General features: G+C 37.4%; 4 protein-coding genes and 2 pseudogenes across 5 annotated transcripts; all 6 read left to right on the top strand.

Moving 5' to 3' along the window:
• Positions 1-1,457: 1,457 nt before the first annotated feature.
• LOC117635961 (protein ABSCISIC ACID-INSENSITIVE 5) lies at positions 1,458-5,113 on the top strand. 2 transcript variants are annotated; one of them, XM_034370364.1, is made up of 6 exons: positions 1,458-1,693; positions 2,369-3,558; positions 4,073-4,144; positions 4,242-4,271; positions 4,575-4,689; positions 4,794-5,113. In XM_034370364.1, exons 2-5 carry the CDS (start codon positions 2,407-2,409, stop codon positions 4,668-4,670), a joined length of 1,350 nt encoding a protein of 449 aa, XP_034226255.1. In that variant the 5' UTR covers positions 1,458-1,693; positions 2,369-2,406; the 3' UTR covers positions 4,671-4,689; positions 4,794-5,113. The 2 variants fall into 2 exon arrangements, with proteins under 2 accessions (XP_034226255.1, XP_034226254.1); XM_034370363.1 differs by having other exon boundaries at positions 2,344-3,558.
• Positions 5,114-5,726: 613 nt separating this feature from the next.
• On the top strand, positions 5,727-7,393 carry LOC117634963 (NDR1/HIN1-like protein 2). The gene is made up of 3 exons (XM_034369255.1): positions 5,727-6,467; positions 6,696-6,764; positions 7,034-7,393. Exons 1-2 carry the CDS (start codon positions 5,901-5,903, stop codon positions 6,726-6,728), a joined length of 600 nt encoding a protein of 199 aa, XP_034225146.1. The 5' UTR covers positions 5,727-5,900; the 3' UTR covers positions 6,729-6,764; positions 7,034-7,393.
• Positions 7,394-8,998: 1,605 nt separating this feature from the next.
• LOC117635754 (NDR1/HIN1-like protein 3) lies at positions 8,999-9,712 on the top strand. Its single transcript, XM_034370109.1, has one exon. The coding sequence runs from the start codon at positions 9,000-9,002 to the stop codon at positions 9,681-9,683; it is 684 nt and encodes a 227-aa protein (XP_034226000.1). The 5' UTR covers position 8,999; the 3' UTR covers positions 9,684-9,712.
• Positions 9,713-13,720: 4,008 nt separating this feature from the next.
• LOC117635398 lies at positions 13,721-14,878 on the top strand (annotated as a pseudogene).
• Positions 14,879-15,161: 283 nt separating this feature from the next.
• Positions 15,162-15,827, top strand: LOC117635397 (annotated as a pseudogene).
• A 1,855-nt stretch (positions 15,828-17,682) lies between these two features.
• On the top strand, positions 17,683-18,534 carry LOC117634774 (NDR1/HIN1-like protein 3). Its single transcript, XM_034368988.1, has one exon. It carries the CDS (start codon positions 17,859-17,861, stop codon positions 18,426-18,428), a length of 570 nt encoding a protein of 189 aa, XP_034224879.1. The 5' UTR covers positions 17,683-17,858; the 3' UTR covers positions 18,429-18,534.
• Positions 18,535-25,069: the final 6,535 nt, after the last annotated feature.

Genomic DNA, 25,069 nt, shown 5'->3' with positions numbered 1-25,069 from the left:
AGGAACTCTATTTTGATTTCTCTCATGAGATTTTGGTCATTTTTTAGAGCTAATTAATTAGCATTAAGCAATTATATAAGCAATACCAAAAGGATAACAATATATCCCGATCAACGTCCTAAGTTCGAATTTTGATATAATGCTTACCAGTCCGAAAACACTCGGACTTCTCTCCACTTCATTTTATTTGAAAGGATATAAATTCGGATCCTCCTTTCTCATATTAAAATTGAAAAAACACTTAGATAGTACCTTATACGTGTGATTTACCGATAATTAACCAAGAACTTTGTGCATAATGAAGACAACATGGGGTAAGTGGGTACTAGAGTATGACAATGAATTGTTCCCAACATTTTTCTCTTTTTTCGCAAGGGCACACACTAACTGTTGAACAAGCACAAGAGCTACTTATATCTTGCCAAAAATACCACAATAATGAAAAATCAATTGTACTGGAGGCATCTGGGAAGGGAAATATGAATATTGGACCACTTCCACTGCTGCGTTCTTGTACAAACAAGAACAAGATCAATACCAGCAGATATACCAAACCCCAAATCAGCGGCTACTGAACCAGAAGAAGAACCACCAACACGGGTTTGCTACAAATCCACCTAAATTTGAACAAAATCCCAAGGGCAAATTCGTCAAACGGAACAAAACAAAGAACAGATGCCCAGATGCCCTAGTTCTCTCGTAGAAATTACTTCTTGCATGTGATCTCCTCGCAGTTTATAAGGCTGCACCAATGAATTGACCAAAGGTAAAGAGTATGTACTTGACTATTTACAAAGTTTCACATATTAGGTTTGAAGGTTCGAGTTTTCATGGATGGATTAAGTACAATATCCGAATTTATTTGATACGTGTGTTTTACAAATAATTGTACATTTTTTCTCAAAATCAGGTACATAATCAAAGAAATGATAACTTTAAATTATAAATTCAAAACATGTTAGAATTATATAAATCCGACTTAATCAGCATGTTAAGCTTTACACTACAATATACACATGCACCAATTGTCATTCATTTTAGAGTGAATGCTCTCTAATTTAACAAATAAATAGGTTCATAGAGTGATTAATACCTCAGTATCATAACCAAATGATAATAAAAAGTCGGATTGTCAAAGCCTATTATTTAAATATTATTATATCATGTACATTTTCTATTAATTTCTGGCTGGAGAAGAACACGTGTTGCTTCTCCAACAAAGACCTCTCCTCCTGCAGCCACATGGCTAACAGGTGTCAAGGGCTCGAAGCATTGTCCAATTTTGGCACTTTGAGGCTTCAAATTTTTATATGAACAACTGTAGAGACTGATGGGATTGACTTGTAAGCAAAAGTTGCACACACCCAAACTCTTCCCCTGTATAAGCTAGCTCTCTCTCTCTCTCTCTCTCTCTCTGTGTACCTAATAACCAAAAAAATTAAATTAAAAAAAAAGAAAAAAAAAAAAAAAAAGGAAAAAAAAAGCCTATCCTTTGAACTTGGTACTATTTATATACCAAAGCTTGAAGCAGAAGTTCATTACCAGTACTTGGTTATGTGAGGTGTGAGCTTGTTTTGTTGGCCCTTCAGATCTGTCCAAGGCTAAAATTATATTGGTTTCTGGCATTAGTTCTTTCTTAGCCTTATCTCTCTCCAGCTTCCCAAATCAAATATATACATTCAGTCAGAGTCAGGTACTTTTTTCTTTCATGTTCATAGCTACCAGGTTCTCTTTCTCAAATCTCTGTATGCTTTGAGAACAACCCATCTGTTTAAACTTGTTTCTGTGATCTGTGTTTGCATGTATTTGATGATTTCTATGTGCTGGTTCTGGGATCTGAGACTTCTTGATGATGAATAATTTCATTCTTTATGCAAATAATTGGTGCAACTCAGGCTTCATATATATTTTGGTCACTTTTTTCTTGGTGGTGTCTAATAATTGTTGAAATACCACTGATTGCAATACTAAAATAGGAAAGATTCTCTTAGCTTTTGCTATCCACCCATGTCCTACATTCTATTCCATTTTCCTATTTTTGGAAATGCATAATTAATTGCAGATAATATGGACCACCATCTCATGAAAGGCACGTGAGTTTCTCCAATTGTTTATCAATATCATGCTTAAGATTAAGCAAAGCACTTGTTAATTCCAATTGGTCCCTCCAAGTCCAAGCGCAGCAGTTTTGTCCTTAAAAATTTGATGGTAGGGACCACCGTAGAGAGATTTGTTGTCTTGTAGTTTCTGTACAGCAACATTTGGAAAATTCATACTGAGGGCTGCTCTGTTTTGTTGATATAAATTTGGAAAATTCGTACTGATTGGGTTTTTGTGATTCAGTTTGATCAGGTCTGTTTGAATTCAGGAACCCAATATTCAATCAAGTGCAGACCACACGAAAACATGGGCGTTTCGGAGTCTGAAATCATCTCCCATGATGAGGTCGAATCGCCGTTGCAATCCGACCAGCAAGCCACGAACCACTTGTTCACCTCATTGGGAAGACAGTCCTCCATCTACTCCCTCACCCTTGATGAGTTTCAGCACACCCTCTGCGAGAATGGCAAGAATTTTGGCTCCATGAACATGGATGAGTTTCTCACCAGCATTTGGACCGCGGAAGAAAACCAAGCCATCAATTCAAACCACACCAACATTAACAACAACCATAACCACCACAACCACCACAACAGCAACATCAACAACATTGATGCGCACATGCCTTTGGCAGAGGCCTCTGAGGAGAAGGCCGCCGCCATAGCCAAGCAACCCAGCTTGCCACGCCAAGGCTCGTTGACTCTGCCTGGGCCGCTGTGTCGGAAAACAGTGGATGAAGTTTGGTCTGAGATACACAAAGGGAAGCAAGCAAAGCAGCAGAACAGTCACAGCAGCAATGATGGTGTTCAGAATTCCGAGTTTGCCCCTCGCCAGCCTACTTTTGGGGAGATGACATTGGAGGATTTCTTGGTTAAAGCAGGGGTAGTTCGGGAACCGGATTCTATGTTGGCGGCTGGGGCCGTGCTGCCGCCTCAGCCCCAACAGCAGCAGCAGCAGTATGGGATGTATCAGAACAGCAACCAGGCAGTGGGGCCAAGTTTTGCTAACAGGCCTGTGATGGGAATGGGGGCTGCTGGTGCTGCAGGCCCTAGTACTAGTGCTGCTGCTGGTATGCCTAATTACCAGGGTATGCCCCAAAATGGGGCCACAGTTGTCGCTGAGTCATCGGGGTATGCTGCAAATGGCAAGAGAAATGGTGCGTACCCGGCAGTGCCGCCTCCACAGGCGGTTTGTTTTGGAGGGAGAGTGGTGAATGGGGGTGGTGGGTATGCAGCAGGGCAGCCAATTGGGATGGCAGCTCCTGTGAGCCCGGTATCCTCCGATGGGATGTGTACTAGTCAGGTTGAGAACTCCGGGGGTCAATTTGGTTTGGACATGGGTGGATTAAGAGGAAGGAAGAGGATCTTAGATGGACCGGTGGAAAAGGTGGTGGAGAGGAGGCAGAGAAGGATGATTAAGAACAGAGAATCTGCAGCAAGGTCTAGAGCCAGGAAACAGGTATCTCATTTCTTTTTCTAAGTCCTAATTCAACTGCTCGTATATGATCAGTAATTTAAGTATCTTTTTCTGATGCTTTCGGTAAGATAGACATTGTTTTATTCACAATTGATCATCAAGAATTTAGTGATGGGGTAGCAAAATGGTCCTTCTTTTGTTTTAGTTTGAATCAACATAATTGCATTATCCCCGGTTGTTATAGATGGATTGAGCAGCAGCTTTAATTTATTATTCAATTTTTTCAATGCTGTCGTACGCATATAGGCAAAGCTGCTAGCTTCTACAAGCTCTTAACAAAGTAGACCAGATAGGTAGTTGATGAATATGATTTTCTACCAAATTCAGTACGAAGCAGTTTGTGAACTGCTAGGTAAGCAGTTGAACCCGCAATCGAAATTTTGAATCATGTAGGATTTTGGTGGACACGCTTGAATTGGAAGAAACTGTTTTATTATTCTTTCAAGAAGAATCATGGCAAAAATTTCCTTTTTAGTGATATGTGCTGCTTTTACAGGCATACACAGTTGAATTGGAAGCGGAACTGAACCAGTTAAGAGAGGACAATGCACACCTTAAACAGGCGCTGGTAATGACATGGGAAACATTTTGATGCGTCAAAAGCTTTCTGCCTTCTTTTGTTTCTTGTAATTATTTGCTCTTGCTGATCGGGTTAACATGAACAGGCAGAGCTCGAGAGGAAACGAAAGCAACAGGTAATTCTTGCAGTTAATTTCTCATTGTAGCACTTAGCAATGGAACAAATGCTTTCTAATAACTTGTGAGGTCTGTATGTGGAGTAGAATGTTATGTTCGATAGCGATTTTGATTCACAATCTCGCAAAATAATAATACTATTTCGTATATGTTTGTGCGTGACTGCACATTTAATAATAGGCCTATGTTCTGTAAAAGATGCTATTGATCACATTATGCATCTTTACTTTGCAAACTGCAGATTCACAAACCGCACGATTATGCATCCTTAAATCTTTTATCTAATTGAGATGGTTTTGCAGTACTTTGACGAAATGCAAACGAGAGTTCAGAGCAGGGCCCAGAAAGCTAAGGAGAAGCTGCGAGTGTTGAGGAGGTGTCATAGTTGCCCTTTATGATATGCAAGACAGAGAGATGGTAAATTCATTCGAGATTTGTATTTCAAGTTGCCTTTGGACATCTTCTGCCTTTTTCCAAATCAATATGTTATATTTCTCTACTTAACAAGTTCTTCCATGCAGATCATTGAGGAACAGAATTGGCATCTCCCACCAAGAGGATTGAAGCTGTGCAAGCTAACCCCAATGCTGAAATGGCTACAAGGTGGAGCAAATGATTGAGTGATCAACACCAACGTAAATGACCATGAGAATATGGATCGTTGAAAAAAAGTTGAAATCTGTAAAATCTAGTAGAATAATATTAAATTTGAGATGTGGGTTGTTGTTCTTGTAAGTTATGTATTAGGCTTAATGGTATGTGTGCTGTAGTTTTGTATTCAACTTACAAGTCTTCTAGAATAATTGACGTTATTAGCATAAGCTAAAATTCTTTGCAATTAGAGCCTCCTACCCAAAACCAGTCTAGCACAAATGCAAGAACTTACATTTTCTAACGTCGAAATGGTGAGAACCATGCCCCTTGACATATGTCGTCTCGTCTCTTGAGCTTAACGCACATTCAAGTCTACTCTGATATCATACAGGATTAGAGCAAAGGTTTTAACTAAATAGAAATAAGTTTACAATGATTTGCAATCTTATTTTAATCAAAATGCAAGTAATCTACATTGATTTGCAATCTTTATATTTGTGTTTGCAAGGGTTTGCAAGATTGGCTTGGTTGATCATGTTCATCAAGTCAGACTGGACCTAGTATACTCAAATGTGAGTTGACTGGTCAAGCGTTGACTGAAAAAAGAAAGTTTCCCATTGCATAAAACTAAAAGAACAAGTTACATTCTAAAAGCTTGAGATTTTTACGTGTTCTATTTTGGGGCTTTTCAGGATAAGGTACCTTCACACCTAAATTGTATGGTCGGCCTCAAAACTAGCTACTCTTAAAAATTGCATCAACTAAAACGGGATGCATGTTTCAAAAATACACATATATTACGTGTACTTACTAACTATGCACATTCATATATACCTCTGATATGCACAATCTCTGGTTAACCGGCCTTCTTTTTCTTGGTGGTTAAAAATTCTTAATCTAAATCCAGGTTTGGTTTGAGGGCTGGTGTTCTAGCGCAACGCGCGAAAAGAAAAAGAAAAAAACAAAATAAAAGAATTGTCTTGGACTTGTTTAGCATTATATTCATCAAAACATCTCTAGATCTCTATTCAACCATGAGTTCGAAAAAATGTTGCTGTTGCTGCTGCCTCCTTCTCTTATTATTTTTCATCGTGGGCCTGATTGTTCTTTTCGTGCTTAAAGAAAAATTAGGGCCGTCGTTAGAAGCGCGCTATAAGGTGACGGATGCCTCATTGAGCCAGTTTAGCATGGGGTCTGGCAACAACCTAGAATACAATCTAGCCGCCAACATTAGTGTTGAAAATCCTAACAAATATTCTGACTACAGATATGAAAAATTTATAGCTGTTCCCTCTTACGGTGACGAGGATTTAAATGAAGTTTCTTTGAGCTCATTCGAAGTAGCGAAGAAGAACACATCTGCATTGACACCTCTAGTGTTCAAAGGGCAGAAATCGGTGTCTCTTAAGGGCGATGCAGCGTCCAACCTTAAGAGTGGTTCGGTTTTCGAAATCGTTTTGAAGCTCAAGATTAAGGTTATGAGCAGAGCTGGTAAGGTTGAAATTTACAACGAGTACAAGGAAGAATGCAAATTGAAGGTTCCCTTGTTGAATTCCAAGGAAAAAGCTTCTGAAAAATTTGAGAGTACAGATTGCAAAAAGGTTCGGTTTAGCTTACAGTTCTTTTTGTGCTCACTTATAAATATTATGGCAATTACAAAGAGATATCCTAAGTCTAGCTAGAAACCTTGATTGAAACCCTGCACTGGCTAGAAATTTCCTTTAGGGTTAGCTTGAAATTAGACCTTTGAAGTAATTAATCAAATATATGCTTTTTGTGTGGAATTCAAACCTTTATTTAAGTTTAAGTATAATCTCATCTCTGCGCAGGTTGGAAGCACTAGTTCGGGGATAAAGGTGTGATTTGTACATTTGAGTCATCTCAAGACCTCGTGGAAGGTAGGCCAAATCAATGTTCTAAAGCAAACAAGAACATTTTATATAGTTTTTTCAGTTTATATATAGGTTATATGAATATGATTTTGCAATATATCTCTATCTTGATCGGTTTATATTAGCTTGTTGGATTTCATTTAAACCGTTGTTAAGTACATTTAAACCGTCGTTAAGTAATAACTAACTTTTCGTCCTAGTGCTTGTATATTCTAGTAGAAAACAATTGTGTACATGATGGAAAATAACAGAACTCAATGCCTATTTTGATGCAGATTATTGGGCAGGGGATTTTTAGAACACGGTCTACAAGAGGTTTTGTGATCTTTAGAATAGGTGCTTAGTCTTATTACCAACCACAACAGCAGAAATGTGTACAATCTGCATGTGTTTCTTCCTCATCAAGTTTTCATGGCTCTGGTTAAGCACATATAGAGATTAGATTCTCATTTATTAAATGAAAAAAGTTATTCTCAAGGAGGCTCATCTTGTGTTGGTTGCTACTCAGTTTGTATGGCGTAGGGACTTATGGTGGTCTCTTCCTCCATCAGACTTATGTACTAAAGAATCGTTGTTCTCTTCTGATAATGAGTGTAGGAACATTACTTTTCTCTATAAAGTTTTTAATTATACAAGCGATAGTCTAAATTAATCTAATCTATGGGGAGGGGGATTCGAACTTGGGGGCAAGAAAATAGGCATTCCCCTAACCAAGGGTGGAACAAGAAGTGGCTAGCTAAAGTTATTAGCTTAAAATATAAGGATCTTTTTTTTTTTTTTTTTTTTTTTTTTGGGACTTTTATAATTTTTCTAGAAATAAAATTATACACTAAATCATATAAACCAAGCTAATTCGAAATACAGAAAAAAATAGAATTAGAACCGTATTATTCACAAAATGGTGAATTTCATTTAGAAAAATGCTTCTTGTTTGGAGATTCGAGACAAATCAATGAAAAAGCTTAAAATGGGAGAGTTGGGGCTAAAGACTTTACCCTTAATTAATTGGTGTTGGGACAATATTTGACACCAGATACAAACGTGGAACAATCTTTGACATCAACTACAAATGTAGAAGACCTCTAAACCAAAAATTACTCCTAACTATGTGTATTAGTGTTGGCAAGAAATGAAATTGTGTATTTTTATTTACAGGTTCACAAACTGGGCTATATAGGTTTGATTTATTTTTCTCCTTGAGCTACAGTCCACTAGAGCCCACAATGTGGTTCCACCCGAGCCCCTAACCAACTGGCCTAAACTCAATTTCATAATGTTTCTAAACATTTAAGCACGTCATCAAATATAACATCCAAGTTGAAGCATCTGAAGAAATGTTTGATTGGGGCCTAAACTCTTGCTCAATGCCCTATCCTAAAAATGAGTCGTCTCGCAGATAGACACAGTGGTTGCGTTTCCAAAACTTTCAGTAAGTTTCCTAGTTTTTCTATGCCTAAGAAAATGTTTTGGAAGTTCCCATTGGCAGATCTCACGCAGTTACTCCTAAAATGCGTTGATGTGGTGTAGTAATATGACTAAAAAGGAAAAGTTTGAAGTGGGCAACATATTCCTTTTAGAAATATGTATATATATATAGATATATATGGGTGCTTCTCCATTGCAAAGTCCCACAATGCGGATTCGTTATGGAATTGAATTTTTGACCGTGCGATTGATTTGAACAGTTCACATCTGTTCTTCCTCTTCTCTCTCCTCTTCCTTTCTTTTTTCATTCTTCTCTTCTCTCTCCTTTCCCTCTCTCTTCTCTCTGTTTTTTTATTCTTTCTCTCCGCTAGTTTTCTTCTCTCTTGTCATCTGGTGATTTTTTTTTTTCTCTTCTCTCTTCTAGCTAGTTGGCTCTTCTTTTTTTCTCTCTCTGACAACATTGAAAATACTACTAGACCAAGACCTAGACGTACTAGCATTTAAATTGATGTGCAATGTCATTTTTTTAAAATCCACCAACAGCCATTTAAATTGACTATTTCATAAACGTCACCAATTGTAAAAGATTTTCTTCAAATCTTATCTGGAGCTTGCCCCTCATTGTCAACGATACCCAAGTCAATGACATTGGAAGTTAAGAGGAAGCATGTACCTTCATTGTCAATGCGGCCGACCATTGGAAGTTCACAAGTAACTTCGATCTTTTATGATTTAAATCATTCACAAGTATATAACACGACCCAATCATTCTTCTCAGCATATTAATCGTCTCTTTATTCTCAGCTAGCAGCAGCCATGCGTAATGGAAGGCAAAGCCGCTGGTGCAACTTCTCTTGCTTCTTCTGGATCTTCTACTACTCCATCCTCGCCTTCATTCTTTTCATTGTCGCCATCATCATCTTCTGGTTGATCTTTCAACCTCAGGAGCTCAAATTCACCGTCACCGATGCCTCGTTGACCGAATTCAATCTCACCAACACCACCAACAACACTCTATACTACAACCTCGCCCTCAACGTATCCATAAGAAACCCTAACAAAAAGGCCGGTGTATATTACAATCGGATCCAAGCCATTGGCAACTATGGGAAAAAGAGGTTTGCATTGGTCAACACCACTTCCACTCCATTTTACCAGGGCCACAAGAACACAACCATGGTGCGTTTTGTGCTTCAAGGGCAGCAAGTGGTGGTGCTTGGGGGAAAGGAGCTTTCTCGGTTTAACTCGGAAACAAGTGCTAGGGTTTACAATATTGATGTGAAGCTGGCTCAACGGATAAAGGCTAGGTATGGTAAGATCAAGACTGCCTACTTCAAGCCCCCAAAGGTGGATTGTCAACTCAAACTTCCTTTGAGTACTATTTATAACAATGGAACTTCTGTAGGTCCTAAGTTTGTTTCCAAGGAGTGTGGGAGTGTCAAAATCTTTACAATCTCCGTGGGGATTGGGATTGGTCCTTTTAGTTTTGAAACAGGCTGAGGAGTATAAGGGACGCATGCCCTTCAATGATATATCTTGAATATTTTTACTGTGAAATAATCCTCTCAGTTTGAGTTTAGTAATGGAAATTATGTAGCTAAAAGAAGAGTAAAGGTTTATTATTACAAGCTTCAATTAATTAATACCATTTTCTATTTGTTGAAAATTAAAATTGATGATGACGTTGTGGATGCAAAAATCTGTGTTCCCACAGACATAACCTCTTTCTATTTTACTTTATACATTAGAATATGTTGATTATGCCATACAACTGCTTATCGAGGTCTACTATCGGCAACACTATCCCTCTTTACATGGGAGAGTAATTAAGTGGCGGGTTATAGCTAAATGTCGAAATCCACTATGAACTCGATTTCCCCTGTAATTTTTCGGCAATAATTTTCGCTTGAATTAATAAAAACATCTAATTTCACTATTACATTCAAATGTCATCACATTTCATCTAATTTGCTCTTTAAAATGGGATATGTATAAAAATAAAAATAAACACGCATTACACATGTATTTTCCATAAAACGGGATATGCATGTTAGACACTTTGAACCATTTCACCATTTTAGATCTACATATTAGATTCTTGTATTGATTTCTTGAAGAAATTGATTTTTTTTTTTTTTTCTTTTTCAGAATCTACATTCCATCATATCATTCTGGACGTGTGTTGTGCTGTTAGTGCCATGAGGTAAAGGAGCTCAAGAAGGATGCTGCCACTTTCATGAAAGACTAGCTGCAAACATTTTGACTTGGAGAATAAGACTGCTTAGGAAGTTATAGCTTGTACTTGTTTTTCTTTGTAACTTTCTTTCTCTATTAGTGGATTGCCTTGTCGAATGATGACCCCCAGTTTTTTCAAGTAGTGGGTTTCTCAGTGAACATCTTTGTGTGTTACTCTGTTTGGTTGCCTAGTCATACTATATATGTGTCACACTCTTATGGAAGTGTGAGGTAAAAGAAAAACTTGAAATTGGTACTTAGGTGACGAGGGTTAACTTTTACGACACTTAAACAAAACGCAACAATCTTCACACACTTTAGACCTTGACCAAGTACACTTATGACTAGTCAACTGCTAGGCATGAACAACCACAATCAAGAATACACACAGAGCATGCCACAATGTACCTGCAACCCTAAAAGATTACTAGTGAGAACCTAGGCACTCAGAAGGACCCGTCAATCTAGGCATCCCCTATGCTAGCAACAACTATGGTGAAAGTGTGTGAAATCATCATAATCAAGTAAACACCAAACAACAGATAATGATGACTAGTCAACTATAAGGACACAAACCCAGAATTTATACAATGACTAGTCAACCACAATTCATACGATGACTAGTCAACCACCAAGAACACAAACCCAGAAATTCATACGATGACTAGTCAACCACCAAGAACAGAAACCCAGAAAAATTACAGAGATGCAATCAGAAATTGTTCACCCAGAAACCCACCATTGGGAAAAACTGGGGGTCATCAACCGACCAGGCAATCCACTAAGTAGAAAAAGATTCTTACAAAGGAACACAAGCAAGCTCAAGCAAAACCTAGATCTATTTAGGAAGATGAGCAATACCTCCTTTGTGCAATCTTCTTCTCCAACTTAGCAAAGCTTGAAGCCAGTTCTTCATGGCAATGGCAGCTCCTTCTTCAGCTCATTCATCCCATGGCACCAGCTTGCAAGCTCAACTCAAACAGAAACCAAAATTTGGATTCAAAGGAGAATAACCAATTTCTTCAAGAAACCATACTCTTGAAGAAATCAGTAGTGAATCTGACCTAGATATAAATGAGAGAATGTTTTTATGAAGCTAGATGCAGATTCATATTTCAAATGCAGTTTTTTCATAAAGAAATCAATTTGGAAAAACTCATAGATGAAATATTGTTCTCTCTAGAGGAAGAAGAACGGAAAGATGGAAAACCAATCTTTTCTCAAATTCCACCCAAAAGAGACGACTTCCCAAAGAGGAATAGCAAGGCCTATACAGACCAAAAAATTCCCTTAGGTCAGAATCCCATGTGGTAGCAGAGAGAGAAAAAGGAATAGGACAAAAAAGTTGGTTATCAAGCTGGAGAGCAAGGATGACTAGTCATCCAAGAAACAGATGACTAGTTATCATTTTATGAAAACAATATAATACAATGTTATGCAATGCACAATTTACCTTTGCTAATTTGCATGAACCTCCATATGATAGTTGTTAGTTAAGAACACCTAGAGAAGCTATTCTCAATCTAAACTTGAGCTTGATAAATAACAATAGAAATCCTATTACAAATTTGTCAAGGGAAGCCAAAAGAAAAACCCAAAATGCATACATTAACAAAACTAGAACTAAAATTTAAGTAACAAGAAACATGAAAACTGAACAGAAACTTTTATTTAAACCAAAGTAATTTACGTCTTAATTTTACAAGCAAAATAACAAGAAAGAAACTCTCTCTTAACTTATTTTTCTACAACAAAATGTCCAAAACTATCTACAACTCGTTTTTCTTGTTTCAAGTCACAAACTAAACCTTAGATCCAAAACCTGCAGCAGATTTAATAAGGGGTCTACAAGCTCAATAGGGGTCCTATGTCTCACGTGATTAGTGAGAATTACAATATGTAAATTACTAATCTATATTATAGGGCAAACAAATTAGCATGTCCCATACCATGCATTTTATCACTGTGATTTCGAATGGCATATTACATAAACTAATACCCGTAACATTCCCAATTTCATATTCCCCTTTTCCTTTTCGTCTTGTCTAAACCATCGATCTCCATATGCCCAAATCAAGGTAGCCACCAAATAGCTGGCAACGAGTTGATCCTGTTGAAACTAGAGATGATAGTCAGGGTTGGGAGCAGGAACAGTAGAGTCAGAGACAATGAGAGTCTTAGCAGGGGCAGAGGCGGAGACATCCACATATTTGAGTAGCCCATGGCCAATGAGAAAGGGGCGAAGTTGAGCAGTCCAGATAAGATATAAAATTGGATTCAGTAAGCTTGATGAAATTAGCCAAGGTTGGGCCAGGGAGGGAGGAAGTCGATGTCACGGAGGAGGAGAGGAAGTAGAAGCATTGGTGGGCATGGCGAGAGAGGAAGGAACAGGTCCGGAGAAGGAAAAGATTTTGTTAGAAAAGGAGAGTGGCTGATACCATGTAAACTTTGTATTTTGGATTGATTTGATTAGTGTAATACATGAGAGATTTATACATAGTCGACAACCCTAATAGAGATGTACAAGCACTACTAAAAAACTGGGCAAAGACCACGGGCATAAAGGCACAAATACAATATTGTGCGTTCTTTTTAACATTAGGCACAAGTAAATTACATTTGTGCTTTTTTCTTATAAAACACACTGGAAGGAGACAGGGATAGAAGGCACTGGAAGGAGATTGTTGTTGGTAGGGCACGAATCTGGAGCAGGTTTTGCGGCTGCGATCTGAAAACCCAGATCGGGATCGAGAGAGAGAGAGAGAGAGAGAGAGAGAGGGAGAGAGAGAGGAAGTGGATGGTGGAGGGATATGAGGTGGAGAAAGAGAGAGGAACTAGGCTGATTTAAATGTGGAGGGGTGTAGGAGGTGGTGGTGGTTGATGGTTGAGAAACAGTAGGGAGAAAATCGATGGTGGTGGTGGTGAGAGAGAGAGAGAGAGAGAGAGAGAGAGAGAGAGAGAGAGAGAGAAGGAAAAAAAAAGAAGGTGGTTTAGGTATTTTTTTGCAATCAAATTTTTTTTTTCATTAAAAGATGCTTTGGACACGAATGAATAATTGGTGTGCATGTATATAAAAGTCAAATCAGATCTGAAACCTTCGTGCTCAAAAGTATAGAGCAAAGGACACGAAAATGGTAAAATTGTGCTTCATGAGTAGAAACTCTTATAGAGGAAACTGAACAATTTTTTGTAGTTGCACTGTGGCTTTTAATAATTGTGTCGTTTTATACTAAAGAGCACAAATAATATGAGTGCCCGTAACTAGATATTGTAGTAGTGAAGGAAACTGAATCAGCAATACAATGAAGGTAAATCAATATTATCACGTATACAAATACAGAAGGAGAATTCCTATAGTGAAGGAAGGGCCTAAGGATCATATTGTCCTAGAGATATCAAGAATACTTATGTAGTGACAAGAATGCAACTATTGATCAGATTATTATATCAAGGATCGTTTTGTAATAATTCCTTGATCTAATCTCCCTCCATATATATTGTTTAATTACATATATCTCCTTTCTTGTTTCCATATCTTATGTAGCAAGCAAGTGCGGACCATACTCAGCTTGAGAGCTTGACATCTTCGCATCTTCTTATGCTTAGGTAATAACCACGATATGATACTAAAGTCAACTAGTTGGAAGCTTCCAAGAAGTACTTCCTTCAATAACGTTCTTAATCTGGCGTTGACTTTGAACTGTTCCCGATCCTTTATAATTCTCTGCCAATAGAGAGAAGCCTATACATATAAACTTCCCATGCCCATAGGCAAACTTGATCTTTCACACCATTAAATCCATCTGAATTTTTTTCTTCTCAACCCTGTTTGGAAGGAGTGGCCTCTGTTGCTTCTGCTTTTGCTTGTGCTACATCACCTACTTCTTATTCTTCCTAGCCTTCTTCATATTCTGGTCGATCTTCCTTCCCCAACAGCCCAAATTCACCATCACCAATGCCTCTTTCACCCAATTCAATCTCACCAACACCAGCATCAACAACAACACTCTCCACTACAACCTCACCCTTGAGATCACCATCAGAAACCCAACAAAAAAGTCGGCTTATACTACCGCCGAATCCTAGTCGTTGCTAACTACAGAAAGAAGAGGTTTGCTTTGGTGAGGTTGAATTCGACGCCGTTTTACCAAGGCCACAAGAACACCACCATTGTGAATGCAAATCTTGAAGGACAGCAGTTGATGAGATTTAAGGAACGTGACATTTCCAACTTTAACTTGGAGACTGCAAATGGGGTTTATATCATTGATGTGAAGATTGCTCTTCGGATAGGAATCAGATTCGGCAAGGTGAAGACGGGTTACTTCAAGATTCCAAGGAAGAGCGACTGCAAGCTGAAGGTTCCTTTGAGCACTTCATTTAATGGAACATTTTGGAGTGGTTTCCAGACCACCGAGTGTCAGAGTTTTCATATCTTTGGTGACCCTGATGCTGCCTAGCAGATTTTATTATGTTTTTTACTCCCATGTTTAAATAGTTTGACATGGCCACTCCCCTTGTTATTGTTATATGTAACATTCAGGACTTGACATATGTTTCATATTCCAAAGTCGAAACTAAGATAAGATGCCAGGCTCAAAACTTACTATTTTTAAACTTACATAAACTAAAACGGGAATACTTACAAGATAAATACACATTTTATACGTGTCTTTACTAACAATGCAGAGTCTCTACGCCTTATATATACTTGTAACTTGTAACCCTATCATATTTCCCTATACCTCAACAATCTCACACTCTTGTTCATTAGAAATATTATGAATCATGTTCATTTGAAAATCTGTTTGTCCCTCACCCCTTCTCTGTCTTTCTCTCTCAACCATGCTAAAAAAAATTTGCTGCTGTTGCTGCATCCTAGTTGTAGTACTTGGTGCCCTCAGCGGCACAGGTTGATTCGTTATCCGGCAATTCAGCCCCTCGAAATCGGTCATCTACAAGGTCACCGATGCCTCGCTGACCCGATTCAACCTGACTGCGGCCAACAACACCATCCAATACAATCTATCCCTCAACATGACTGTTGAAAACCCTAACAAATGGAATGACTTCCACTACGAAAATTTTGAAGCCGTTGCTAGTTATAAGAACCAGGATTTGAGTAATAGTAGCTTGGCCCCCTTCCGCGTAGGGCACAAGAATTCTTTTGTATTGACTCCATCGTTCGAGGGGCAACGACTGGTGGCTCTTTCGAATGATGAGGTTTCGAATTTTAGGAATTCTACAGTTTTCGATATCGTTTTGAAGCTCTATTTTAAGTATTGGACCAAGATTGGTGCGGTCAAGATTAACAAGGAGCTCCAAATGGCTTGCTATTTCGAGGTTCCATTGAGTTCTGGCGGAAAATCAGCTGAAAAATTTGATAGCACCAAGTGTGATAAGGCTTAAATTTGTTTCATGTACGTAGTTTAGAGTTAGATTATATTTTTGCATAATTTTTCTCTCTCTTTCAAATTTTGTTTCAATGTTCATTTGATGACTTTATTTTCTGGTTTACTTTCAAATTAATAATCTCAATCCAGATATAGGGAACCTTTACTTCAAAATAGCGGCTTTCTTATATGTGATGATATTATCATAACAGAATAACGTAGAATTATTAATTCATTCAAATTAAAACACATACAATTATTAAACTCGGCATAATATTTCAATGATTATGCACGTATTATAATTTGAGTGAATTTGTAATACTAAGTCAACGTGTCACGTATTGTTTTTACATAGAAATTCTTTTCAGTTTTGGACATGTTTATTCAGTTTAAAATCTTCCTAACAATTTTAGCCTGAATGAATTTGTAGTTTTTTATGGCTATAAAAAGTACATGTAACCCTGCACGCAGAATCAACCAAAGAAAAAATGAATATTTCCATACATTTCCACATGCAAATTTAAAAGAATTTGGTTACGTGTTTGTGGCCATTGGACTTAAAGCAATCTAGATAGTTGGAGATGGATCATTCAAGTAACCCGAGTGCCACTATCCGGAAAAAAATGATCCATTTTAAAGACCCAGCTCGCAATCTCAAGGCGGCACCGACTTTAATAAGATTTTGGCATTCCGCTATTACTTTCCTTTATCAAGCAACCAACCAAAATGCTTCTATGCAGCCTCCTTTGTCTTTTTAAAATCCAATAAACTCACACCTTTGTGAATTTTGATAGGTGCAAAGGAGTTAAATTCTATTGGTTAGTAATATAATTTACAAATCCTATCTTTATGTTATTAATTTTTTTTTTATATATACAAAAAAGCAAGATTGGGAGATGAGAGAATTGAACCTAGGACTTCGGGTGCATGAGCACATGCTCTTAACGACTTGAGCTATAAACTCTTTTTTGTGTTATTATCTTTAATGCACACTTATTGTAAGGTAATATCACATTTTGAGAAAATGTCAAAGAGTTTTATGTGACCGTAGACGTGTATTGAAGAAAACAGTTTAGATACCGTTAACTACATCTAAAAGCCTTTTTCTTGTCTGAAGCTTTCTCGTGTCCATGTAATCCAGCAAAAGTAATTCTTAAGATTTTTCGGTTAATTAACATGTAAAATGCCGCTATAATTACATGAATGTGAAATATTAAATGAAATTGGGAAAACAAATTACAACTAGTAATTCTAAAATGATATAGAACAGATGGTGGAAGTAATTAAAGAGGCGTTGGAGAGACGTGCGCGCAAGGGCAGACTTGAAAAGCTGCAAGTTTGGGCCCTGAGATTAGTTTTGGGCCCATGATCCGAGATTGTTTAACAGCCCAAAATCCAGTTTTTATTCTTTATCAGTTTTTGGAAACTTTGTTATTTTCCTATTTTAATCCTTGTTTATTCCTAGGGTTTCTAGGGTATTTAAACAACTTTAAACCCGTAGGGTTATGTTATGTTATCCCATATTATCAATAAACTTGAAGTTCCCTTATTTCTTTCTCATGGATTCCAGAATTGTGTGTTTTAGGCTAAAGCTTAACCATCCAATTGTCATTATGCGTCATAAAATCTCATGGCATGAGATTTTTCCACATCCGACTTTTTTTCTTGCATTAATTACAAATCATAATCAAAACTAAGTTGTGCGGTACTCCTCAAAACATGATGTTCTTAAATTTACGTACACTAGATTAACACGGAATAATATTTAAAAATACACGTATAATACGTGTATTTACTAAGTATGCACATTCTATATCCCTTAGGGCGCCATATCCGGTGTTTGCACCCTATGTACCCTTCATTTATATACCTTAGCAATCTCACATTCAAGTTGCCATCCCTCTTTTGTCTTGGTGGTAGAGAAAATCCACATCAAGATCAAAAGTTTTAAGGGTTGGTGCTCGTGTTGCAAAACTTGAAAGAAAATAATCTTGCATTCTTCATTACAAAATCTCATTGGCCCCCTCCTCCTAAATCTCTATCAACCATGGCTTGGAACTGGAAAAAATGTTGCTGCTGTTGCTGCATTCTCATCATCGTATTTTTCATCGCCATCCTCACCGCCACGCTCGTCATTCGCGAATACAGCCCTCAGCATTCGATCAACTACCAGGTGACCGATGCATCGCTGACCCAATTCAACTTGACGACCAATAAAATCCTCCAGTTCAATCTAGCCACCACCATAAATGTTGAAAACCCTAACAAGAGGTCTGACTTCCACTATGAGAAGTTTGAAGCCGTCGCTTCTTACAAAAGCCAGGATTTGAAAAATACTAAATTCGACCCGTTCGAGGTAGAACACAAAGATAAGCATCCTTTGAATGCAGTGTTCAAGGGGGAGCAATCGGTGTCTCTTCTGGATGATGAGGTTTCAAAGTTTAAGGCCACCACGGTTTTTGACATCGTTATCAAATTGAATGTCAAGCATTGGGTCAAGTATACTACATTCAAGGTTACTGAGGAGATGAAGATAAAATGCAACTTGAAGGTTCCTTTAAATTCCAACGGAAAATCAACTGGAAAATTTGAGGTTGCTAAGTGTGATAAGGAATAAATTTCTCTTGGGTAATGTACGTGGTTGGTTTTGTAAGATGGGGATTGTGTTTTTTGTTTCTCAAATTAATTCATAAATGAAATTTTTTTGTTTTCTTTTAGATTCATATGCTAGCTAGGGTTCGATGCATTACATTGACACGATTATGCGCATGCGTGTGTCAAGAGTCTTTTCTTTTCTACATCCGTTGACAAAAGGAAAAAATGTGTTTGAAAAACAATGCGAGGCTAAAACAATTAGTCACCATTAACGTACGAGGATATTCATACATGTATACTTTCATTTTAGTACAGGCTCTGTCGAATTCCTATATTTAGTAGTTGCAGCCTCCTTTCCTCGATACAATCATATAAAAATCGTCCTATATTTCACTTCATTGGCATCTTCAATTGCATGTTTCCTCGAGTTCATAGTTTTTGCTATGGATTAAGTGCCCGTTTAGCATTGCTTATTTGGGATAATAAGTGATTTTTAAAAAATTTTGAGAAGCCCAACATGTTTGGTAAACTATGAGAAAATCACTTATTATTAAAAATTGATGTGAGAGAAAGCTATAAGGAAAGCGGCTAAAAAGGTGCTTTTATTTTTTGATTATGCAGAAATCAGTTTTGAAGAGGGTTGAGTTTAATGATTATGCGGCAATCATTTTCTAATTATGTGGGAATCAGTACCAACAACACTTACCAAACGCCAAACTGCTTTCTCTCACAGCAAATCTGACAGCGATTATTTCACAGCACAGCAATGCCAAACTGGCCCTAAGAGGAAAAAACTAAAATAATAAACATTAATATTTTTTATTAAAAAAATAATATTTTAATAAAATAATAATATTTTACAAAAAAATTTATAAAGAAAAAACCAAAGCTTCCACTACCTCCCCCAATGCAGCCCCTTTCCAACCCTATTTTGTAAGAGCTCGGTTACCCATTAAATTTGATTGCATCACCATCCAATTTGATCTCTGTAGCTAGCTAGTTTGGTTATGGGTTTTTGTTATTCTCGATTTTCTAGCAGAACGTGAAAGATGTGTGTTCTTTAATACAACACATTAATCAATATTTGTCTTTGCAAGAATGGGTTTTTTCAATTTGTTCGAAATTTATTCTCGAGCGTTTTAAAACTTGGGTTTAAGTTGGATTCTTACTTCTTTGGTGTTGGTAATTGTAGAGATATAATATTCGATTTTGAATCTGGCTTCGGCAAAGAGAAAAAGGGAGAGAGGTCGAGAAGTTAAGAGTGTTAAATGGGAGTGTAAACACGAATTTCTTGCGACAAATAAGACAAGAACACGTGTACAAAATAATATTGTATTAATGAAATTTAGGGTTACAATCTCTGTATTGAATCCTCTGATTCGATCTCCAAAGTGTTTAAAGAAAATTTGTGTTTGATACAAGGGTCGTAGAGACTTGATCTTGATCAAATGGGTAGCACGAACCTTGTTTGGTGTTTGAGATTTTTCTATGGTGAAGGAACCGGCACGTATTTGTTGTGCTTGGTGGCTCTTCCAAGGTAGGGTGAAGATTGCAGAGAGTTTTCTGATTCTTCTGAGTGCTAGGTTTTTTCTCTCCCTCATCTTTCGTCTTGAGGCATCCTATTTATAGGCTCTGGTAGGATGCTTGACCTAAATAACTTTCCCTATTTAAAACCTTGTTTTGTGGGATTCTGATTTGATTTAAATCAATTCCCATAATCTGGCAATTTAACCAGATTATCTTCAATTGATTAACCTGATTAATATTTGATTTAAATCAAAGTCAATCACAGAAGATTCTTTCCTTTAATTTTGTCTTCATCTTAAACCGTTTGATGCACTCCGTCGGATGTCGCCATTTGTCATTTTTGACAACTAATCCGATTTTGATGAGTCACACGCCACATGGGTGAATTACGGGGCCCACGATTTAATCCACTGAACCCTAATTATTTTCTTGTCCAATGAAATTTATTGCACCAAAATTTCTTTGTCTACAGGGGGTTAAGTAAATGGAACAAATAGATAAGGGTTTCCTAAGTCCTTAGAAGTCATTTTACAAAAAAGTAAATGTGTCTTTAAAATTTTGAAGGAAAAAAAAGATGGGAAAATAGGATAATAATGGAAATAGCAGCACTCGGTGCAAATTGTAAGTCTTAATATAATACAACTATTCTGAGGTGGAATAATTAATCTCATCTTGATTAATGGAATGGTTAAGATTCTTTTAAATGCGTATAAATGCGTGGATGCGAAATGTGGAGATTTGGGATCCAATAATTTTGGGGGAGGAAGGAGGAGTCTAAATAATCTGTCCCCAAATTGTCTATGCCCCTCTCTAATTTTGTGACATCTGTTTCTAAACTTAAGAGTGCCTTAACATTGTTAACCCCTATTAAACCATAAAGCCAAGTTAAATTAACAAAATCAAAGTATATTTTACTCCTCTCTGCATCAGATCGACGCAGCTCCTCCTCTTTCACTTCGCCACTGCCTTCATCTTGCTCCAAATTCTATCGCCCCATCCGATACCATGAATTCTAAGAAAACGCAATGAATTGAAAGACACCCCTCATGTTAAACTTCTCCACTGCATAAATTGCATATGAGCTGAAATGGGTTTTGCCCGATCGATCGGCTCGGCATTCAGATTTGATTCTTTTTTCAGTTTTGAAGAATTCCCTGCTTGCAAAAACTAGTAAGAAAAAAGATCGAATCAAGACCAAGAAGAAACAGAAGTTAAAACAATTTGTAGAAAACAAACAACTAGACAAAAATTTGGTTTCTCCTCCTCCCCGTTACAATTTTTTATATATGGTTTGATAGGAATTAAACAGCGTTAAGGTTATGCGCAATTGAAAGGCAGACGTAATTGAATTAGATAGTGGGACAAAGAGGAGACGGTAATTTGGGGACAGAAGATCTGGACGCAAAAAAGAGAGGCTTGCAAAGAAAGGAAGAATATCAAATAAGAGGAAGAAACACATTAAGTTTGGCGTTTCTTTAGGAAATAATTTTCTTTTTAATTGACATTTTTTTAGGAAATATTTGTATGTTTAATTATGAGAAGATTTGGGGTTTTGATTTAAAGAAGATGTAAGCAAAAAGAGTGCAAAAAATGAAAACGAAACTACTTGCCCAAAATACATTTATTATTATTATTTATATAAAAGCGAAGCATGTATCCTTGGTGGAGCTAATAGAATAGATCATAGAGCTCCACAAAGAAAAACAACTATGGCGAGGAGACCACGCGTGATGGGAATTCCTGAGGGGGCGGTGGCGGATGATGCTGATACCAATAGTAGGTCTCTATATGTATGTACCTACGAGTCCAAGACCGGTCATGCTCGTTACGATATTCGCGCCATTAGATTGAGCGATTTATTATCCACATTCAAATCCAAATCAAAGACAGACTTGCTGCGAAAATTGGCTTCTGTGGAGGGCAAGGATGTTCCCTACTTGATGGGTTGCGGTTTGTTGGGCTCCCAAATTCTTCTTGCCGGCGGCCTGGAACCGCGGGACCCGAAGCAGAAGACGGGGTTTCGATACGGACCATATGGGAGCAAACAAATTTATCTGTTTGAGACAGATGATGATGGGAAAAGAAAGGAGAAAGTAGTTTACAATCAGAGTCACAGTCACACTACTGGTGATGAAGGAGAATTTGAGGGGATCATCAAGGGGGACTGCTGCTATGGTGAACTTCATCAAGGGAAACCTGAACCATTGGTGGTTGAGGTTGGTGGGAAGCTCTATGTTCTCTCTGGTGGTCCGCGATGTTTCTCTAAAAGTCCTGTTTTTGAGGAGTTCAACTCGGGGACTTGGACCACTCTGCCAGACCCTCCATATATACGACCTTGTCCTCGTGCATTTCGTTACTTCTCTTATGCGATTGTGGGCACCAAGATCATGGTCTCCACACCAATAACTCCAGCTTTTTGCTTCGACGTCGCCGCCCCAAATCCCCGCCAATGGTGGGTGTGCTCTGCTGAGCCTTTTCCCTTCATAGGCCTTGCTTTAGTGGTGGACTTGGAGGAGGAAGGTAGTGACCTTAAATGTAATAAGATAATGTTTGGCTATGAACGCATACCTGGATATGGACATGGTTATGATGTAGTAGCCTACGCCATGTTCCACGATGATGAAAATGGCTATTGTTATTATCATCGCATCCAACCTCTACATCTGCTGACAGAGTTCCATGCATTACTTGGTAGATCACATGACACGTTTAGATTTGTCCATCTAGGAGGTCGAAAAGTCTGCTTTGTTATTGCCAGTTTCATCCCAGGCTTGGAAGCTGATGATGATCATCCTATTCCTACGACGGAGAAGATGAATCTCGTTGTCGTGACATTCGAATTTTCCATTTCCGAGAATAATGATGGTTCAACAAGATCCTTCTCAACCAAAACCTTGGGTTCTTGCGTCTTTCCTTTCAATTGGGCTTCAGAATCTGGTCGCACCTTCGATGGCAAACTGCTTGGTTGCTTTGTGCGCTAATTTAAGTAAGCTGCTTCTGCTGCTATGCAATGCAATGTCTTTCCTTTCTTTCATCTCTATTGATTTCTGTAATCTGTCTGTCTGACTAAGTACTACTAGACTAGTACACAGACACACACTTGAACTCATAAATGTACGAGCTTGATTTGTGACCAGGTTGGTTTGAAACTTGTTTTCCATATGGCCCTCTGATTTGTCAAATTTACCTTAATCCTTATGTGTTGTGATTGGAGTGTGCATTTCTAGTCTCTTGGATTATTCCATGTTGTGACTTATGATTTCATGTTTTCACCCACAGTTTGTTTTACTTGAGGTGATTCACAAAGTGATGAATACTTTGCATTCAGGAGTCAGGCATCAATATGCAATCAAATGTAATACTCAAAAGTATTGATGATTACTTTGTGGAATATTTATTAATTTTCTTTAGTCCTTGTTGGAATATCAATTTACTATTACTGTGGGAACTTTGTTTTCTATCACAATTGCTCATATATAAACCCTTCATGCAAAGGACCCACTAGTGTAGTAGTTTGAAATATTTATCTCTTCAGACAAGGTCCTATAGGTTCGAGTCTTTAGCATCCGTGTAGTGTGTGCGAGTTTAGTTTACTATCTCCGCTCTCAATAAAAAAGGCCCTAAAAAAAAACCCCTTCTGTTCTATCTTTTTCTTTTCTTTTTTTCTTTTCTTTTTTTGGCAACTTTGATAACAAATTCCATTGTTTTTCAAATTTTTGTCTTTTTTGTTTTAGAATGCGCATTACTATGAGAACGAATTACCCACTATTTGATTCATATATTCTCTTTGGCTGCTTAAATTTGATTATATATATATATATATTATTGAAGTTGTGTAATATTATTATGCCTAAAAAAAATTGCTGAGTACATGATGAAAGATGAAGAATTCAATCACCAGGGGAGAGAGGGACCAGATTTTGTCAGCCCAAAGTTCACAATAGGGGGATGCAAATGTGTTTTTTGCTCCGATGGCGGGATGGATGTAAATTCGATTTTTTTTTGCACTTATTCATATATATATTTTTTCAATCAATGCTAAAACCACCATAAATTTGTGTCTCAAATCAAAGGCATATATGGTCAGCTATAATGTGGTCAATTTTGTGTGTCTAAATAGCATTACTCATAATCAAAAATGTTATTGTCGACTTGGTGCTTGCATTAGCTGTTGTACACGTTTCTTCTTCTCCATTACCGTTCAAATAAAAAGAAAACATTTTATCAGTAATATGAAAAACCAAAATGGTAGCTGCGCCTGCGATGCAATCTCCAGAATTGGAATATGAGAAGAATTCACTGAAAAACAAATACAACAATCAATAATAAATAAGCCAAAATAAAATCATAAGTTTGTTGCAATAGCTACTGTGCACAAGTCTTCTTCTCCATTAGCCTTCAAGTAAAAAAAGGAAAAAAAATTGACCAAAATTTTTTATTATTATCAATTATGGAAAAATAAAAATGATAGCTGTGATGCAATTACCATAACTGCACTCTGAACACTGAAACACCAAATACAACAATCAATAATAAGCCAAAGAGTGGTGTTAACGAACCCTAAAATTAATTGAGCACACATTATGATTTAAGTACACCCTAATTACTACGAGAAATATGGCTACTACCTAGGGGTGACATTTTAAACCGAAAAACCGCAAAAACCAACCGATAATTTACCGTAATGGAACTGCAATTGCGGAAAACCGAACCGCATTAGAAAGTTCCACTGTACAGTGACAAAACATTGAATCCAATTGAAACCCGCAAACACACAAGAGAAGTCATTCTACAAGTGGATCAAAAGAAAAAAAATATGAAGAATATATGACAACCTTATTAATCAATGAGAAATAGAATTTTTGGATTGAAGAGACGAAGAATTTGGGGTGGAGAAAGGAGATGCTTGGACAGAAAGGAAGAATAAGTTTGGCGTTTTTTTAGAAAATAATTTTATTTTTTAATTGAAGTTTTTTCTGGAAAGATATGTATATGTTTTAATTATGAGAAGATTTGGGATTTTGATTTAAAGAGAATGTGTCAACTTTGAATCCCCTGGATTAAAATATTTAAGTAATTTGGTGTATGAAGAAGGAAAGTCAAGCAAATCATAACAAAAAGAAATCTAAGCAAAGG

This window comes from Prunus dulcis, chromosome 7, assembly GCF_902201215.1.
Source record: "Prunus dulcis chromosome 7, ALMONDv2, whole genome shotgun sequence".
NCBI classification, from domain to species: domain Eukaryota; kingdom Viridiplantae; phylum Streptophyta; class Magnoliopsida; order Rosales; family Rosaceae; genus Prunus; species Prunus dulcis.
This window is presented reverse-complemented; position numbering and strand designations above follow the sequence as displayed.